The sequence below is a fragment of the Myxocyprinus asiaticus genome, chromosome 18, assembly GCF_019703515.2.
Source record: "Myxocyprinus asiaticus isolate MX2 ecotype Aquarium Trade chromosome 18, UBuf_Myxa_2, whole genome shotgun sequence".
Classification (NCBI taxonomy): domain Eukaryota; kingdom Metazoa; phylum Chordata; class Actinopteri; order Cypriniformes; family Catostomidae; genus Myxocyprinus; species Myxocyprinus asiaticus.
Genome location: NC_059361.1, coordinates 5703874 through 5723692, shown reverse-complemented (window position 1 = coordinate 5723692; position 19819 = coordinate 5703874). Strand labels below are relative to the sequence as shown.

General features: G+C 37.8%; 1 protein-coding gene across 1 annotated transcript in view; it reads right to left on the bottom strand.

Annotated features, from left to right (window-relative positions):
* LOC127455865 (Golgi integral membrane protein 4-like) overlaps positions 1-19819 on the bottom strand; it is a 38362-nt gene that overhangs the window by 12481 nt on the left and 6062 nt on the right. Inside the window, exons 2-9 of the mRNA XM_051724003.1 lie at positions 11414-11488; positions 11051-11100; positions 10673-10726; positions 6905-7055; positions 6326-6408; positions 5794-5877; positions 2595-2768; positions 1991-2236 (exon numbers count right to left, since the gene is read on the bottom strand). Of these exons, the coding sequence (XP_051579963.1) occupies positions 1991-2236; positions 2595-2768; positions 5794-5877; positions 6326-6408; positions 6905-7055; positions 10673-10726; positions 11051-11100; positions 11414-11488 (917 nt within the window). The remainder of the gene's footprint in view (positions 1-1990; positions 2237-2594; positions 2769-5793; positions 5878-6325; positions 6409-6904; positions 7056-10672; positions 10727-11050; positions 11101-11413; positions 11489-19819) is intronic.

Below are 19819 nucleotides of genomic sequence, written 5' to 3'. Positions count from 1 at the left end.
ATAGTATGTGCACTGACAGAAGACGTTTAATTGCAGGTAGCAAATATGTGCATGGTGGGTTACTGTAAGACGTGTCGGATTCGGAATGACACAAGAAATGCTGTTAGACACAGACACGCGCTTGAAGAAACACACTTTATTATATTATTAAGAAAAGATGACAGAAAAGCCGTCTATGCGTGCTCTGTTTGTTCGGAGGCGTGCAGTCTCGTGGAACACGTGTATGTAAATGGTTCACACTCTTTCTTTGTTTCAGTCTTCTGAAAATTTTGTTGCAAGAATAGTATCATCTATGAGAATATCAGTTCGCTTTATTTCCACAGAGCAGTTCGTTGTGAGCGCAACTCTGCAGGGTTACTTTATATATAGCCTATACATCTGTGATTAAATCATAAAATAATACAAAAACACGTTCACCTCGAACCATGATTTATATTTCAGTGATTATTATCATCATTATAATTATTATGCTTAAATGTTATAATTGTATTTAGATCTTAATTTTCCGCCTGTTGTCATAGACAGATACTTGCATCACGGTAAATGAAAAGGTGGTTATATATGTTTTTTTATTTTTTATTATCACTTCATTATTTTAATTGCTTTTTCATTTCGTTTGAAGTGTAATTTTAATTTAGAAATCTCTTTCAAGTGTTTCGTTTTTAAATAAATGAATTTAATTTTCAATGCAAAATCACTAAAGCAAGAATATGCACCGATCCCTCAGCCAGGGTGTTGACGATGTAATTGGATATTGTGATATTTTTTTTATTTTTTATAAAAATATGATGAACATATTTCTTGCATATCGCCCTGGGTCCTGGGATGAAAGGTAATAAAACACCAACATTAAACCCGCAACAACCCACAATAAGTGATGTATTTGCCCAGACAACAAAATATCCGACCGGTAGCCCATGATGGAGAGAATGCATGGATGAAGTAGGTTCGTTGCCAAAGAGATGTTGCTCCTCACAACTGTTGAAAACCATCTTTCAGAAAGTTGAACAACACACCTCTTAACTGCATTAATTTTTTCAGCTTCATATGAATTTTTAGTTAAAATAAATAAAAAATAAAGTTAAACGTTTGAAATCAAGCTGCATTGTGCTATTGTGTAGACCAGTGTTTCCCGACCCTGTTCCTGGAGGCCCCCCAACACTACACATTTTGGAAATCTCCCTAATCAAACACACCTGATTCAACTCATCAGCTCATTAGTGGAGACTCCAAGACCTGGATTGGGTGTGTCAGAAAAGGGAGATATACAAAATGTGCAGTGTTGGGGGGGCCTCCGGGAACAGGGTTGGGAACCACTGGTGTAGGCTATTGCTTAACGAAAATGACCCCATAGTACCACTTAGCGTCCAATCAGCGGTAACACCGGTGTTATTCGGTTTGAACGTGAACACGGCACCGGTGTGAAAATTATGATATCGTGGCAAGTCTATTTGACGTTCAACATATCAGCAATATTTTATCAAAATCAATATTTTCGTCGAAAAGTTTGTGGTCCCTTTCTCTATCGCTGCACTAATGCAAGTTATGAGCTGGGGTAAAATATCTCTCAAGTGCATTAAACAGCAGAATGAATCTGTCAAAGCCCCTGTCAAAGGTCAAAGCTTCAGTAATGAACATTTCCCTCAACGCTGTCCACTATCTTGAATGAAATTTTTCACTTAACTCATCACAATGCACTGCATACCTTGTCAATTTTTACAAAGAATACTTGAGTTGCTACCATAGAATTTGGCTAAAACAAGGAATTTTAGAAAGCAGATTTTGTTTTACTGCATCAGGAGCATGATGCTAAAAAATACTGTCTAGGAGGACAGCTTATGAGATTTTGGAACAGAGCCCAAATGTCTGGCTTCAGTATCTTGGTAATTTTTTGATATTTTTTTTTTTTGTGTGTGTGTGTGTGTGTGTGCATATTCTGAATGATGTCATCAAGTCTAAAATTTCACAGGTTGATCTCTTGGGGTCTCACCACTTGATGAGCTTGACGCTGCTCCCTCTCTAGTGCATTCTCTTTTGGTTGGTTGGCATGTGGCTCCTCCTCTACCTCATTACGAGCCAAATCAAACTCCTCCTCCAGTTTCTGAGGCTGCCCCGCCTGCTCCATCTCCTCCTCTGCCAGCTCTCTCCTCCTCTCCTCGGCTCCTCCCATCTCTCCGTCCTCCTCCCTGTGCTGTGATTGGGGCAGCTGGGGCTCCACCTTCTCCGGTTTCTCCAGCTGGTGTACATCACAAAATAGCTATTAATGCTTGAAATTAACAAGGTTTATATTATAATGACCATGTGGTAATGTCTATTTTTTGGATAAGCAAGTGAATGAATTACTTTTAAATATAAAACCATATATGTTACCACATTTAATTAATTACTATTATAATTTGGAACTTGATGGACACAAACCAAAAGGTATGATTATTCATAATAAATTAATAAGTATGGCATCATTGCAAAAAGAGCTGAAAACAAAACAATATTATAAAAATGCACAATTATGACTAAATTCGAATTGGGTGAGGCACATTCAAACTTCTAAAATTCATTCTTTTGACTGCATGAGGGCTAATCATCTCTAATACCTGTGACTGTGTGTCCTGGGGTTGATGCCTTTCCTCTTGGTTGGCAGCCTGTCTGTTCTGGACTGGCTGGGAGGACTGAGCAGCTACAGGTGGCTGCAGCTGCCCTGCTTTTTGCCTGAGACGGGGCATCTTAATCAGAGTTTCCTTCAGCTGTTTATATTCATTCACCTGGACCTGTTATCCACAGAGAGTCTTTCCCATCAGTACAACAACACATCAGAGAGAAAGCTTGACAGACTCTAAATGGGTGAGGTTTGGTGGTTAGCTTAAAAATTATATCTGGCGGCACCTACATTAGAAGATGGGCAACAACACAGCAAGCCAACATTAAAGGAATATTCCAGGTTTAATACAAGTTAAGCTCTATCGACAGCATTTGTGGCATAATGTTGACTGCAACAAAAAATAATTTCCACTCGTCCGTCCTTTTCTTTAAAAAAAGCATAAATCGAGGTTACAGTGAAGCACTTACAATGTAAGAGAATGGGGCTAATTTTTGGAGGGTTTAAAAAGGCAGAAATGTGAAGCTTATATTTTATAAAAGCACTTACATTAATTGTTCTGTTAAAACTTGTTTATTATTTGAGCTGTAAAGTTGTTTCTGTCATTATTTTTACAGTCATTTTAGAGTTGGTTGACTTTACATCGTCACAGTAATGAAGTTGTAAAAATGGCTAAAACTTTACACATAAAAGGTTAGTAAGAGATTTTATTACACTAAAATCATGTTAACACACATATTGTTTATGTCTTGTGGCTATACTTTTGAAACAGTGAGTATTTTAGCATTTACAGATTGGCCCCCATTCACTTCCATTGTAAGTGCCTCACTGTAACCCAGATTTTTGCTTTTTTTAAAGAAAAGGAAAGGCAAGACAAAATTAATTTTTGTGGTAATCAATATTATGCTACAATTGCTGTCGATTAAGCTTAACTAGTATTGAACCCAGTATATTCCTTTAAGCTCATGACATAGAGTGAGAGAGAGATAGACAGGCCATGTTCAGACAAAAATGAAATTCATGAAAATAATTTTCATGACAGTCTTTCTTCCATGGATCACAAAAGTGATTTTAAAGAATAAATCACATTGCTCTTTTCCATGCAATGGAGGCATGAAGTGACCACAGGCCATCAAGCTTCAAAAAGCAACAAAAAAAAACACCATAAAAGTATCATAAAAGCAGTCCATACAACCGGTGCACTACGTTCCAAATCTTCTGAAGCCATGCGATAGCTTTGTGTGAGAAAGAGACTGAAATTTAAGTGGTTATTCACTGAAAATCTTCCCCTGTCATTTGCGCTTACACATATTCTTGCGTGTCTCATAACCGGACTTAGTGTCCCAACAGGGTCTGAAATTAACACCTGCCAAGTTCCAAATGTGTGGAAAAATGTTCTATTTGGCTGGTGGGTGCATTAAAACTGTCAAACATTGTCAGGTTACCGCTTTTCCTTTCTTTTGTTATCTGTGTCCAAGTAATAACATGTTCCAGGTTTGTCCTCAAGGGGGCTCCACAGGCCTGCATTCAAGGTTGCAGGTGCCTGAGGTTTTTACATGAGAATTTCTAGACAGTACGTCTCTGCTAGAATACTAGTTAGCTAGTTTCCTGCTGCTCATCGATAGCCTCAGTTAGCAGTAAAATCAGAAGCAAAATTAAGGCAATCTTCAGGACCATTCATGCCATCAGGAAGAAGGAAGAACATTAATCAGATTTCGAGTGGAGGTGCGAGTTAAATTTTAATTACTCACACACACAAATTATCTGGTAATGATTGATTTAATGTGTTGACTGTCATTGCTAGCTAGCCAAGTTACTAAGTAATAAGGTTGGGAACCGAGATGGCTTTAAATGGTTTTTAAAATACCAAAGCTGAATGATTTTCATGACGGCGCAAAACCGCTACTGAATCTAAGGTACAAAATATTAAGCTTGACCAATGTAGTCTGATTCTGCAACAAATTATTCTTTTGAGCCAGTTCTTTTTAGTAAATAAATAACATGCAGTGCGACCACCGATTCCAACAAGCTCCCAAAAAGATGAAAAGCACCATAAAAGTAGTCCATATGACTTGAGTTGCTGAAAATCTCATTTGCGCATGCACATATTTATGTATTTTTTCTCCCCTTTTCTCCCCAATTTGGAATGTCCAATTCCCAATGCGCTCTAGGTCCTCATGGTGGCGTAGTTGCCTACGTCAATCCACGCATTTTATCACGTGGCTTGTTGAGCGCGTTACCACGGAGACCTAGCGCGTGTGGAGGCTCACGCTATTCTCCCGCGGCATCCACGCGCAACTCACCACACGCCCCACCGAGAACGAGAACCACATCATAGTGACCACGAGGAGGTTAACCCAAAGTGACCCTACCCACCCTAGCAACCGGGCCAATTGGTTGCTTAGGAAGCCTGACTGGAGTCACTCAGCATGCCCTGAATTCAAACTTGCGACTCCAAGTGTGGTAGTCAGCGTCTTTACTTGCTGAGCTACCCAGGTCTCCCCATGCACATATTTGTTAAGTTTGTTTTTTTGTTGCCAACTTCTATGGTTATTTTCATGGTGCAATCCAGGTTAAAATATAATATTCAGTAAAACAACTAAAAACCTATATAAGATGAATTAAGCAATTGTAATGCAGCAAAACTGAACATGCTCAACAGCAAATGATTTGAGAGCAACAGCGAAAGATTAGAGAACAACGACTTTAATTTCTCTGTTCCTCATACAAAGATGACTAAAGCTTCAGAAAAGTTGAAATATGGTGCACTGGTTGTATGGAGAACTTTAATGATGCTTTTATGGTACTTTTTGTCCTTTATGGAGCTTGACATCTCCAGTCACCATTCACTTTCATTGTATGGAAAAGAGCGGTGTAAATATTGTACTAAGCATATCCTGTTGTGCGAGTCATACAGGTTTGGAATGACATGATGAGGGTGTGTTTTTAAAGAAAAATGGTCTATTCAAAATATATTTTTTGTGGTAATCAACATTATGCTGATTGAGCTTAACTTGTATTGAATCTGGAATATTCTTTTAAGACTCTTTGAAAATGCGACAGAACTTGAAAAGCAGGTTTAGCACTTCTTTCCCACGGGGCATGCTCTAGAGTTTCATCAGTCAGTGGAATGCAGGCACAGCACACACACACACAACCTCGCTTCACCTGCGTGAAGCACACACACATGCCCTGACCTGAGCTGCTGCTAGCGCACCCTTGTGGTCTTCCAGGGTCAACACAAGCTGGTCATGGGCTGATTTTAAGTTCTTGTGCTGTTGCTATGAGAAGGATGATCACAGGCAAGGCTCAAATACAATCATTCGGGACATAAAATAAATCAAAAGCTCATCAATGCACATTTTATGCATTACATTATTTGGGGGAAATATCCTTTTCTTTATGCAAAATATAATTTCTTATTTTTATTTTATTAACTTTTTTAGAGTGAAATGTGACCTGGACATTTTTGGGGAGATTCACACAAAAACATGTTAAATGCTAGTATGGATAGTGTAGTAAAACTGAAAAATTATGATTAAAATGATTGAATATGATGTGAAATAAGATGGATCATGGAAATTAGGCTGAAGATGAATTCTAAATCAATGAGTTACACAACATTTTTACAATTGCTTTTAAAAAGAATGCTGGTGTTGTATTTTTAAAGTTAAGGTCTACATGTTTTGCCAATGCACTGTAGTACCCAATAGTGTCTTTGGAAATTACCCTGGTATCTTGAAGCTGCACATAGATTTCCTGATGAGCTTTTCTCAACTGTTTGTTCTCCTCATGTAGGTTATATACATTATCTAAGAAAGAGAGAAAGAGAGGAGATACAGCTGAAATGACTGCAAATTGAAATTTCTGCACATAGACACCGGGTGGTGGCAAAAACACTAGGGAAACTAGTTTTTTAGCACATTGCCAAGCAGTTGCTATGACCATTATTCTGGGTGATTGCTAGATGGCTATTCACTGGCCATCTCAAAGTCTCAATAAAATGTTTGTCCCTAAATATGACTTGACTTTGATGCAAATCTATGGATTTTTTTGTTCACCAGTTTTATCACCCGCCAGGCAGACAATATTAAGTCCAATTGCTTAAAAGTAATAGCACACCTCTCAACACACCGCACAATTTGAGCAATCTTTCAGTTCAGTAGTATAAACGTGTGGGACAAGCTCTGTGTCAAAATGTAATAGTTAGAGGTTTGTTCAAATACTAAACCCAAAGTATGAGCAAAATAAACAGTGCATGTGCAAGATCATTTGTGGATAATGAGAACGATGCAAAGAACATGATACCTTTGAGCTTAGAAATCTCCGTCTCTTTAGTCTGATGAAGTTGGTCGAGTTTCTGTTTGTGCTCATCTATTGCTTTACTGTGTTCATCTCCTTGTAGCTGATGTCGCTCTTGCAGTTCATAATACTGCTTTTTTAAATCGTCGTGCTGGTTCTGATGGAATTACAACACATAAAATAATGAATTAAAGAAGATCTGTATTTGCTGAAGGTTGTATGTTTTTCAGGGCCCAACAATACGTTTTTTTCTTCTGGCCTGGTCGGTAAACATTTTCACTGGCAGGACCACAAAGTTTTTTCAATTGTTTTTTTTTTACTTTTATTTGCGTTACTTTTATTATATATATATAATTTAACAAGAATGGATAATTGTGCTTTTCTCTCCATTTTTTTCAACTTTACTTTTCTAAATAGTGACTTTAGAAATAATTTTTTTGAATAAATGACTTACCATAAATTTTAAAAACATTTTGTATTGCAATTTGCGTTGTGGGCTGTACTATTTGCATGGGGGTGTGGGTTAGGGAACAGACTGCATGTAGGGTGAGGAGTAGTTTAAAAGGCTTGCCCAGGGGTCAACAACCAAAGGCACACGTGTCACATTGGCACACGGGCAGTAGCAAGAGAATGGACAAAACATTCTCACGACCCACTGAGCGCCAGGCACGTCTCTACACTTGTGGGTCGTGCAAGCATAAAGGGTTCGGCTTTGCGTTCTTCGCCCCGTGTGCAGTGTGGATGATAAAGGTTTGATCTCTCGCTGGCTGGCTGGCACTGTGGGATCACATGTGTCAGTCTTCCTGAAACTTGTATCACTTTTTACGTTAAGTTTATTTACAAAGCATAGGATACTTTAAACAATGCTGACCTCTTCTGAATTGCTTTTCATTTCCTTTTAAATGTAGGGTTATAAATCTTTTCTTATGCATTAAGGCAGGGGTACTCAACTTTGGAAAGCTGGGGGGCTGGAAAGCAGGACCCCTTTAGCCTCAAGGGCCACACTCTTTTTTTCATTACTAAAACATATTTTAATTCCTTTTTATATTAATAAAATAAGAGGTGAGCAGACTATGCTATATGCTATTTAATACATCATGGACACATGTAATTAACACAAATTAAAACATTATATAGAGATATATAGCAAAATTCTTGTAGAAGTGTGATTCTTTAAAAAATAAAAACTGTGATATACTATTATTATAGGCCAATATGTTTTTTGTTTGTTTGTTTGTTTTAAAAGATCCACATTTTTACAAGTAGGCCATATATTTCTGTGGAATGCACCACTCTAAACAATGACAATGTATATTTTGAGGAATGTCGAAAACGTTTGCCATATAGAAAGACGATGATCTGTTTTGTTGTCAAAGATTGTCATGACACACTGGCCACCTACTGAAAACACACACACACACACACACACACACACACACACACACACACACACAAACACACAAACGTTGGTACTCCTATCATTACAAGGACTCTCCATAGACATAATGATTTTTATACTGTACAAACTATATATTCTATCCCCTAACCCTACCCCTAAACCTAACCCCTCCTAGAAACCTTTTGGCATTTTACATTTTCAAAAAAACATTGTTTGGTGTGTTTTTGAAGCCATTTGAATAACAGGGACACTAGGGGTGTCCTCATAAACCACATTTGTAGCATAATACCCTCATAAAAATGTCCTCATAAACCACAAAAACCAACTCACACACACACACACACACACACACACACACACACACACACACACACACACACCAGAGATACAGTGCCATCAAAACAAGACATTCATATCCAATACTAGCTCCAAAAGCACTTCAATGAGACATCATTGAAGTTTGATTGAAGTTAATAAAAATTAATTATTATTATTATAAATTAATTATTAATTAATGACATCATTATCTATTACCCTCTTTTCAGAGTTATTTTAGGTAACACAAATCCCTAAAAATTAAGCATTTGGGAGATGTCTCAACTCCATTATTGCAGGATTAACCTTTTTTCCCCAGTTATTACTGTTCGTGACAAGCATATATCTCTCGAGTTTGTTTGTCACCCGACACTCGGCTGATTCGCGCTATAGCAGTGACGAGCAGGTGTGGAAGAGAGACTCAGCGTGTGCACGTTTAAAGTGACAGAGCACGCACAAACTGTTATCAAGTGTGTGCAAACTGATGTCGCACTCATTTTATAGTGGCTTATAATCAGATTTATATTCGCGGATTTGTAGTTTAATTCGTTATTTTTATCCGTTTGCCGTTTCTTTTCCTTTATAACAGTTCAGCAGTTTATCAATACTCAGAATTACCATAAATGCTCTAGAAAATTGCCAGCTCAAAATTCATCCACATTCAATCATTTTAAGAGATGACAACATCACACGGGCCACAAAAAGATGGGCCGCCTGTTGAGTACCAATCGTTAGTCACAGCCCTGATTTATTTCACAAGTCCCATCCGGGTTTGTTTTGTACAACAAATAACATTAAGAGGTCCTTTTCACTTGCTCACAAATACATTTGTTTGTGGTGTGTGCATCAGTCTAATAATGTCCCCAGACACATCGCAAAGGTTCTGCCCTACTCCAGCCAGTGTTCAGAATTCACACGGAGCTGAATAAAATGTCAGAATCTAATGGGGCTTTTCCACTGCACTGTACGCACGACTCGACTCTTTTGGGTGTTTTCCACTGTGGATAGTACCTGGTCATTTTTTTTTAGTACCACCTCGGTCAAGGTTCCAAGGGCGCCGAGCCGATACTAAATGTGACATCAAAACCCTGCAGATCACTTATTGTTCAGAGAGAATGGTCACTACCAGCGTCACTGGATTTGCGACACGGGACATCAACCCACTAGTTTTAAAGTTAGCAACAGCGATAGCAGTATCATTTGTTCACGCAACTTTCAAATCGTAAAAAGAAATGGCTGTGCGCAAAACCACACCGTGGTCAATAAACAAGGTGCAGACATTCCTCTCGTTAGTAGCCGAGGAGAGGATCCAACCAGATCTGGATGGGGTGACGCAACTATGATGATCAGCCTATAATCCCACCCATGTTGAGGCTGCACTAAACTGCAGTGGAAAAGCAAGCACAGAAAAGTAAAGCGAGCAGAGTCGAGTCGAACCGTAACGTGCAGTGGGAAAGTGCCATAATGTCAAATTGGTAAATGCGTTAAATCGCGTTGAAGAAAAATGAACGCATTAAATATTTTATGTTAGCGCGTTAATTTTGACAGCTCTAATATATATATATATATATATATATATATATATATATATATATATATATATATATATATAGTTTCCGTTAAAAAAAAAATTCACCAAAAATTGATTATATTACTGTATGTTCATGACAGCCATGAATTTCTAAACACAATTTCCGTAAACAATGGCATATGATCCAAAACATGATTCTGATATATGGGATTCTCATAAGATCATTACAAGTCACTTCTCACAATTTCACCAAAACCTCATATATGTTAGTCAGCTAGATAACATTACCTTTGTGATATATTTTACTTAGTAGAATTTGCAACAACAATTTTCAATACATCACACAAAACCAAATATCTGTTTGAAAGGCATAAAACCACATGATAAACAAAAACACAGTCCAAAAATCGGGCCATCCTTATTATTGACCCAAACTTTTGTCTCTGAAAGTCTGTGATCAAAAGGAAAACTATGCCCATGAAAAACGGAATTTTTAAAAAACAAGCATGTAAAATCTTTCCCCACTGACCTTTAACATCTGATGCTGGGCATGCAGAGAATTAAACCTGATGCTGGCATCTTGCTGTGGACAAACACAAACAAATCTGGTAATTTTGTAAGCATGGCATCATGATACCACTGTGCCATAGACCCTGATCTCTCTGAAACATATGAGCCGTTCACAGCAGGAAACAGATGGGTATTTGACTGCAGGGCAAGGACATGCTTGGTCTCAACAGAATTTGCTTTAGAAAAAGAGAAAAGTTGCCCCTCCATAATTTTTAGTTTTGGAAAACACAAATAGTCTTTAAAATGCAAAATCAGATGGTAATGGGTGAGTCATGGTAAAAATGCCTTTAATTAACCGGTGTTAAACGGAAAGAATGTGCACTACTCAAATCTTAACCTTTTCTTTATTGAGGGACTGCTGAGCCTCTAGTTTGTACACAAGAAAATCTGCAAAGACAAAACAAAAAAGCAATAATTATTTCAAAGACAATTGCAATAATTTGAAGATACCCATGCATTCGAGTTGTTTAAAAGATTTATGTACCACAAGATTATAATGTAATGACATCAGCATGCAATTGATGTTGCTTGACACACCCAATATCACCACACAGTTTCTTTAGGCTATACAAGTTTGTATAGCCTAAAGAAATCATGCACGCTTTGGGATGTTATTACACTTTGTGAGTCATTTCCTCTGCTTAAATTAGCTCTTTTTGTTGTCATATATATTCAGAGCTCAGAGTGTAAATGAACTTACCGTCTTTGGCTTTTTTATGTTCCATGCGCTCCTTCTGAAGAGATTTCTCCAATCTGGAGCGATGCTCATAGACAACTGTGAGGAAAAAGAGAAAAAGAGAGCGTGGTTTGGTATTGTTACTTTTGACTATTGGCATGAAGTCTGGTACACTAAGCACCTCATTAGACAGGAAGCCTGCCCACTTACACAGGAAGGGACCATTTTAATGACCTGTAGAGTGAGCAAATAACCATTTAGGGGTTTAGGAGTAAATAGTTAATATCATAATAATTAGAAAGATATGGAAAAAACATATTCTAAAACTAAAGCCCCATATAGGACACGTGGCGCAAATTTCGTCATCAGCAGAGTGCACGAACACTAAACGCACGCAGCTTGATTTTTCAAACCGCGCATGCGCCTGGAGTTATTTGCACTAATTAGTGGGTCTACAAGGTGGAAACACTCACATCTGAGCCGTTGCTATCACGAAGAAGCGTTAAGAAGATGATGTAATCGCTGCTAAACTTCAGGAGATGAAGATAAAAACAACAACAGTGGATGTGCAAGTCAAGAGAGCGTGTGCGAGGAGGTCTGGAGGTACTTGCATTTGTACAACTCCAGTCTGAAGGAATGTAAAGACATCTTTAGGGGTTTAAACTCCTGAAGGGAAAGTCCAGTGTCTCATAGCAGCTGTAGTGCATTTGCGCCAACCGCCTGTGAATGTGCACTCAGTTTATATGTAGTATACTTTGACAGGCTCGCGTTCAACTTTATGCAGACACTAAGCGTTCGCGTCAAATAGGAAGTATACCCAGGGCTTAAGCCACGACTGGCTAAATGAAAAACACTGTAAAAAGGAGCAGAACAGTGTACACTTTGTAATTAAAATTTTCCTTCATCCAAAAGCAATAGGTACAGATTATTTCACTGACAAAACAAAGTGTAGGTCTGCTTAACAAAACAAAATATTCAGGGGGAATTCACTAAGAATAAATTGTGGCCGGTAAAAGCGTAGTTTTTTTGCACGCGCTGTCTTGCGGTGGTTTAGCGCCCGATTTACTGGAGCAATTATGCATATCAAGCAACTGTGTAAACGCACCCACACAATCGCTACTGAACACAATTTGCACGTGCGGTCCTGATCTTGTGGGCTGACTCTGAGCACTGTATAGTGGAGGATGCAGCAGATCACTGTGGTCTGACACTCTCATGAGGTGCTGTGAGTTGAGTTTGCTTTATTTCCACGGAGCAGTTCGCTCTTACATATTCTGGTGTCGTTGACGGATGCTTGCGTGATGGCAAATGGAGCCATTGGAGACGGTAAATGTTTGGATTTGGGGAGGTGGTAATATAAGATTTTTTTGACCACTTTGTTATTGTAATGCTTTTTTCATTTTGTTTAAAGTGCAATTTGAATTTAAAAATGTCTTACGTTTTTCTTGTTTAAATAAATTAATTTAATTTTTAAAGCAAAATCAATAAAGCAAAAATATTCACAGACACTTGGCAGGGGGGTTGACCATATAATCGGATATCGTGATATTTTAAAGGCGATTATCGAAATTGCCCAGCACAAAAGGGAAGTTACATTTATCATGAACAATTGTATATGGAGACCCGCACAAACACGTACTCAATTCCATATTGCAACATGTTACCTATTAATTTTTGCATATTTGTTTGTTTTTGTGTTTTTGAGTAGTCTATATGCAATATAGACATTTTATTTAATTGAAAAACTTTGTTTTTGAAAATAGAGCCATGGCACAAATGAATAATTTACTTTCCAAAAAATGCATCAACCAAAAATTAAAAGATTGGCTCCTTAGTGAAAAAGGTTCCCGACCCCTGCTATACACCATGGTATTTATATTCAAATGTAAAAAATAACCACAAAATTATTATTTTTATTACCATAGTTTTTGTTATCCTGTATTACTATTATGGTTTTACTACAAATAACAAGCTTAAAGTATGGTTACTGTAGTAAAACCATGGTAAATTTGTTGCGAGGGAACACAAACTTTTGTGAGGGTACGCAAAACTATTTCAGAAAAATAATTCCCACCCTGACATCTAAAGGGGCTCCGTACATTTTACAGAACGCAAGTGTCTTGAGATGCTCTTTTAAAAGTTGCATTCCATTCAACTCGGTAAGTCAGAATTTCCAATTTCCTATTAGTGAGTCCTTCAAGTTCCTACATTACATGATATTAAAGCTTGTTTAACAAACGTTTGCAGAGACCGGTGTACAAAGCATGGTAAATTATACTCTCTTTTGATAATCGTAAATCTGTAGCAAAAATGCTAGCATTGTTTATCAATTGGGTTGCTTGGAGACTTCTCTGTTGACAGTCGGCTAATGGGAACATTGCAGTTTTGTTTCCTAACACATCATCTTCCGAGCATCTGGCAATGAAATGCCTTTATGGTCGGAGATCAGAAATATCAAGTAAGAATATGCCACATTCGACTTTGAATGGAACGCAGCATTAATGTTCACACAGTCAAGTGATTGCAAACAGTTGCAATAAAAACAATCAGGTATGTGTTAAAATATGGGATCTGAGCATTAGACCTTGCAGAGGCTGTCTATTACACTGCCTGGCCAAAAAAAAAAAAAAACGCTGTTTGGATTTAAATAAGCAGATCCTTAAGAGCCTATGATTGGATCATTATTGCATGTTTCAGCTGGCAACAATTCTTTTAACCCTAATTGATGCAGTGTGTAGCTTCTCATTTCTTAAACAACCATGTCGGAAGACATATCCCGTGGTTGTGGAAAAGATGTTACTGTGTTTCAGAAGGGGCAAATTATTGGCCTGCATCAAGCAAAGAAAACAACTAAGGAGATTTATGAAATCTCTGGAATTGGGTTAAGAACTGTCCAACTCATTATTAAAACCTGGAAAGATAGCGGTGAACTCCCAGTTTCGCAGAAGAAATGTGGTCGAAAAAACTTGAATAATCGTGATCGGAGATCACTAAAACGCTTGGTGATGTTACATCGTAAAAAGAAATCGACAGTAGAACTCACGGCTATGTTTAATAGTGAAAGTAAGAGTATTTCCACACACACAATGCGACAAGAATTGGGACTAAACAGCTGTGTGGCCACAAGAATGCCACTTGTTACTGAAGCTAATCGGAAAAAAACAACTTCAATTTGCTAGGGAGCATAACGATTGGACTGTGGAGCAATGGAAAAAGGTCATGTGGTCTGATGAGTCCAGATTTACCCTATTCCAAAGCAATGGGCACGTCAGGGTAAGAAGGGAAGTGCATGAAGCAATGCACACGTCATGCATAGTGCCCACTGTACAAGCCTCTGGAGGCAGTGTTATGATCTGGGGTTGCTTCAGTCGGTCAGGTCTAGGCTCAGCAACATTATGCGGCAATAAAATGAAATCAGCTGACAACCTGAATGTACTGAATGACCAGGTTATCCCATCAATGGATTTTTTCTTCCCTGGCAGCAAGAGAAAATTCCAGGATGACAATGCCAAGATTCATCGGGCTTAGATTGTGATAGAGTGGTTCAGGGAGCATGAGGAATCATTTTCACCCTTTAATTGGCCACCACAGAGTCCTGGCATTAACCTTTGCAAGGGAACGCAAACTATTGCGAGGAAATGCAAAACTATTTTAGAAAAAAAATTCTGCCCTGTCCTCTAAGGGGCTCCGTACATATTACAGAACGCACGTGTCTGGGGATGCTCTTTTAAAGGTTTTTTTTTTTTACTCAACACGTCATCTAAAAAAACTTGCCGCTCCTGCTTGAGACACTGACAAAACTGATGGATGTGGTGCAATGGTCAAAGATACCCACAAAAATGCATTTGTTGCGCAAGTACTGTGTGCATGAATGCTTCAAAATGGCCATCAGAAACGGTATTATGCTGCATTCCATTCAACTCGGAAAGTCAGAGTGCAACGGAACACCCCTTAAAGTCAGACTTCGAACTTGGAAACTCATGCGGAAAACTTCAACTACGATTTCACTGATATGCTGGTGCATCCCCTGGCACTCAGGGAAATGTACTAAGTAAGTGTATTTATTAAATAATAGTGATCAATGGGACAAAATTCCTACATTACATGACATTAAAGCTTGTTTAACAAATGTTTGCAGAGATAGGTGTACAAAAATGGTAAATTATACTCACTTTTGATAATCGTACACCTGTAGCAAAAATGCAAGCATTGTTTATCAATTGGGTTGCTAGGAGACTTCTCTGTTGACAGTCAGCTAATGGGAACACTGCAGTTTTGTTTCCTTACATCATCTTTCGAGCATCTGGCAATGAAATGCCTTTATGGTCTGAGATTGGAGATATCAAGTAGGAATACACCACATTTGACTTTGAATGGAACACAGCATTAATGTAACCACAGTCAAGTGATTGCAAACAGGTGCAACAAAAACAATCAGGTATGTGTCAAAATATGGGATCTGAGCATTAGACCTTCGGAATTTCATCAGATGGACTTCAGGTGGCAAATAATTTCTCTACGCGAATTTCAAGTGGGTTTCAAGCAATGCGTTGACCAAGCATTATCTTATGCATTTGTTCAGTTCAGTGATTTTATTGTCATATGCACGGGGTAAAGAGTTACACCATGCAATTAAATTCTTACTTTGCAACTTCTCCATTTCATCGTATAAAAGAAACAACTAATAAATTACCGAATTTGCATACTCATGTAGAGATTGTATCTACATGCATGTGCCATTAGATTTCCACTAAACATGATGACCCAGAGTAAACTCAAACAATGCAAAATTAAACACAAATTTGCTTTCTTCAGGAAATGTATAAACAAAACCCCTCCAAAACTCCAAACATTCGAAAGAATGAGACACACAAGGAATCCCATATGGCAAAATAATAAAACTACAGTTTAATCAGCCACCGTCAACTGTTTAATTCAGATTCCCTTCTTTTCTTTTGCATTTAATCCAAAGGCAAGCTCCACTTCTTTTTCTCTATGTGGCTAGAACACTCAGTGGTTGATGAATTAGGCTATAGGAAAAACAACAGTCTCTTTACAGAGACAATAGAATGGAAGACTGTGATTTTAGGCACAGGTTGAAAAAGAAGTGGATGCCAACAAAAGTGCTGCATATAAAAAATTATAATCTTCAATGCAGCTGCTTGGATACACAGCAGTAGTTGCACACAGAGTCAATCACAAAGTCAAGTGCTCATTAATCATATCTCAAAACATAATTAATTAAATAATAATTGGAATTAGAGTGCAATATGTTTAGAGTCAAATCTATTCAGGTCAAATGAGAGTCACCAGTTCATACACTTCATATTAATAAATGTGAAATCCATTGACAAAATCTTTCCAGGTAACTCAGATAAAGCTGAATAACGTTAAAGGTGCTATATGTAAGATTGACAACAAGTGTTTGAAATGGGTACTGCAGTCCAAATTCAAAATACTGAAGAGTTGTCTGCCCCACCCCAGACTTGAAGCTCATGCGGGTTGCCAGAATGTTGACACTCAAATTAGCCAACTCAGCATCCGTTTTAAAGGATTTCTGGGCTTTAAGCTGACACCATCTTCCAAAGGCATCTCCAATATTTATCCTTGTTTTACTACGCCTCTGGTCATGGTGGTTTTTCGACGGATGGCAAGGATTTTTAGGTCGGGTGGAATCTGTTATCTCTGAACCAGTTTGTTTGCTGGCTTCCATGGCTGCAGCACGCAGTGTTGTTTGCCTGCAAATTTGTACAAATCTGGCAGCCTGGCGGTGTCGAAATACTATTGGGAAATGGGCAGTGGGCGGGATCACACAGGCCAAAACACAAACAGAAATTCTGACCCAGAAAAGACATTTTAAAGTAGAATATACTGGCTGTTGCAATGTTTTTGGAGAAGCCAGTATTTTAAATTAGCATGTTTCCTAATTCTCTAATGACATATTATGGTCATTTTATGATTTAGTACAGTAAAAATATTACATATAGCACCTTTAACTGAATAAGATGTTACACAAATGCTTCTTTAAATTTAATTTCTTTTGTTTTATTTATTTACTTTTTGACATATTTTTACTGAAGCAGTTTAAACTCTTAAGTTTAGAGATGAACAAGAATTTAAGAAGAACCCACGTAAACCAAAGACCCAATGAAATCAACATTGGAGTTATGTGGCTTTTAGTCCATGTCTGTTAGCTTTGAGGCTATCTATATGGTAGTGTATCCAAAAAGTTGACAAAATAAACTTTTTGCATGCATACAGTATGTTAAACATACAGTTTTTTTCTTCTGGGAAAATGGACCAAAAATATTGATGACCCATTTTGTTCACAAAGGTAGGTGGCTATATACAGCAGGGATGCTCCATCAGCCGATATTCACGTCCAATGACTCGGTCGGTGATCGGTAATTTGGGAAAAAACATGACGCAAAAGACACGCAGCTCCTTTAAGACTTGAGCATCACTGTCATGACATCACAGAGTGTGCGGAATACTGGTATAGTGTTGTAAGACAACAAACTTGATTCAGACATAAGGGTAATGCAGTGGGAGAGGTATGGCGAATATGAAAAGTTTGTGTACTGTACTGTTAATGTGGTGTTTCACACGCGACAAGGCAAAGGGAAAACAGTGCAAGCTGAGAAATGGTCCTTATTATCATTCATGGCGGTAGCTTCTCAGCCTCCGCCGGTCACAGACATCTCAGAAATAAAGTGAGTTACAAGATGTGGTGTAATTCAAACATATTTATTAAATATCTCCCGATTAAACAGCATTAACAATAATAGCACCAGTAGAGTCCAGAAACATGCTCTCTTTCTCCGCTTTCCTTTCACCTCTTGCCCTCATGAGAGAGCGCGTGTTCCCCTCATTATAGTTCAAGCAGCAATTATCTTAATATAGAGAAAAATGTGTTAGCCTATACTTAAAGCTTTTTTAATAAGCCTTTAAAACTTTTAAAACTTTTTTTGTCAGCAAAAACTAGGCAAAGTGATATTACTGGGAAGAGGAAAATTCATTTAATAGTGACAGTGTGCGGAAAGCTATCATATAGCCAGTTACGACAGAGATCTTGATAAAAGGTAAAATGATCGGGATTGGTATCGGCCGATCAGGTGACAAGAAGATCAGTGATTGGTATCGGCTGTAAATATCCTGATCGGAGCATCCCTAATATACAGTATGAATTCTTGTCCAAAAAAATGCAACGTCTCCAGAATTCCAATTAAAAACCTGACCAGCAGTCAACACAATCAAAGGCCATGAATACTGGATCGATCGCTTGGGATCTTCCTCTCTGATTAATGCACTTAACAAGATCATTCAATAATTAAACTGTCCAGTATGTACACTGAGTCTGCAGGTCACTAATCAAATCAAATTTCTAGGTCACTAATCAATTAAGCAAATTATAGACACTTGATTTAGCTTAACTCCTTTGAACAAAAGGTCAGATTTCCTTGCTTCCACTGAAGCACACAAGACTTCTGGAACTTTCTCAGATCATGCTGGGATAACATGTACCATCAAGTTTTGCAAATAACTTGTGGAGTACATGCGGCAAAATAATAGCAGAATGGAAGCAAATTCTGAAATGCATGTATATTTTTTAACTTTCCACTCAAATTGTTATGTTGATACAATAATTTATTATAACTTTTTTTTATTAAATCAGAATAACATTGACGAATCTATATGCAACAGAATATTTATTGGTCCTTTAAATTATTGTGTTTTTTCTTTAGAGAAGAAAAAGAATCTCACTGCTTTATGTAAATGGAATGTCACTTGATTAACATCTGAAGCATTTCTATTGCACTAATTACTTGACAAGAATAGACCTGTTCTACTGAACTGATGCATTCACTGTGCTAGAGGTAAGACTATGTCAGTCCAAACTAAATATACTACAGTGTTATTATGTGGGTTAAGACAGTTTAGATGCCTAAGCACCTATTCAGCCAAGATCTTCCTGATCTTCGAAGTCCACTTTTGCCTCATGGACCTTTTCAGCTGGGAGAGTTGCTCATAAATGCAATAAAGTAAACCTTTCCAAAAACTAGGCTACTTTATTAGAAATGTCAGTCAGTTTATAGTGGAACAAAAATTTCATCTACTTGATATAAATTTTGCATTGTTATGAGGAATCGTCTTCATGTAGTTTGAACCTACAAACAGTGTTGGTTAAGTTACTCAAAAGAAGCAAATTACTATAAATTACTACTCTAAGATTCTAATCAGATCACTGACTTTACTGATTATTTGAAAACGTCATATTACTTTTTAAGTTACTTTATAAAACACTTTTCTAGGGCTTTCACTATCGATTATGTTTGTTAGGGTTAGGAGATTCAGAAAATACATGTTTATACTTTCTTGCATTGAGCTGCAGCAGCTGCGGACATTGTTGCGCTTGTGCTGCGCACCACT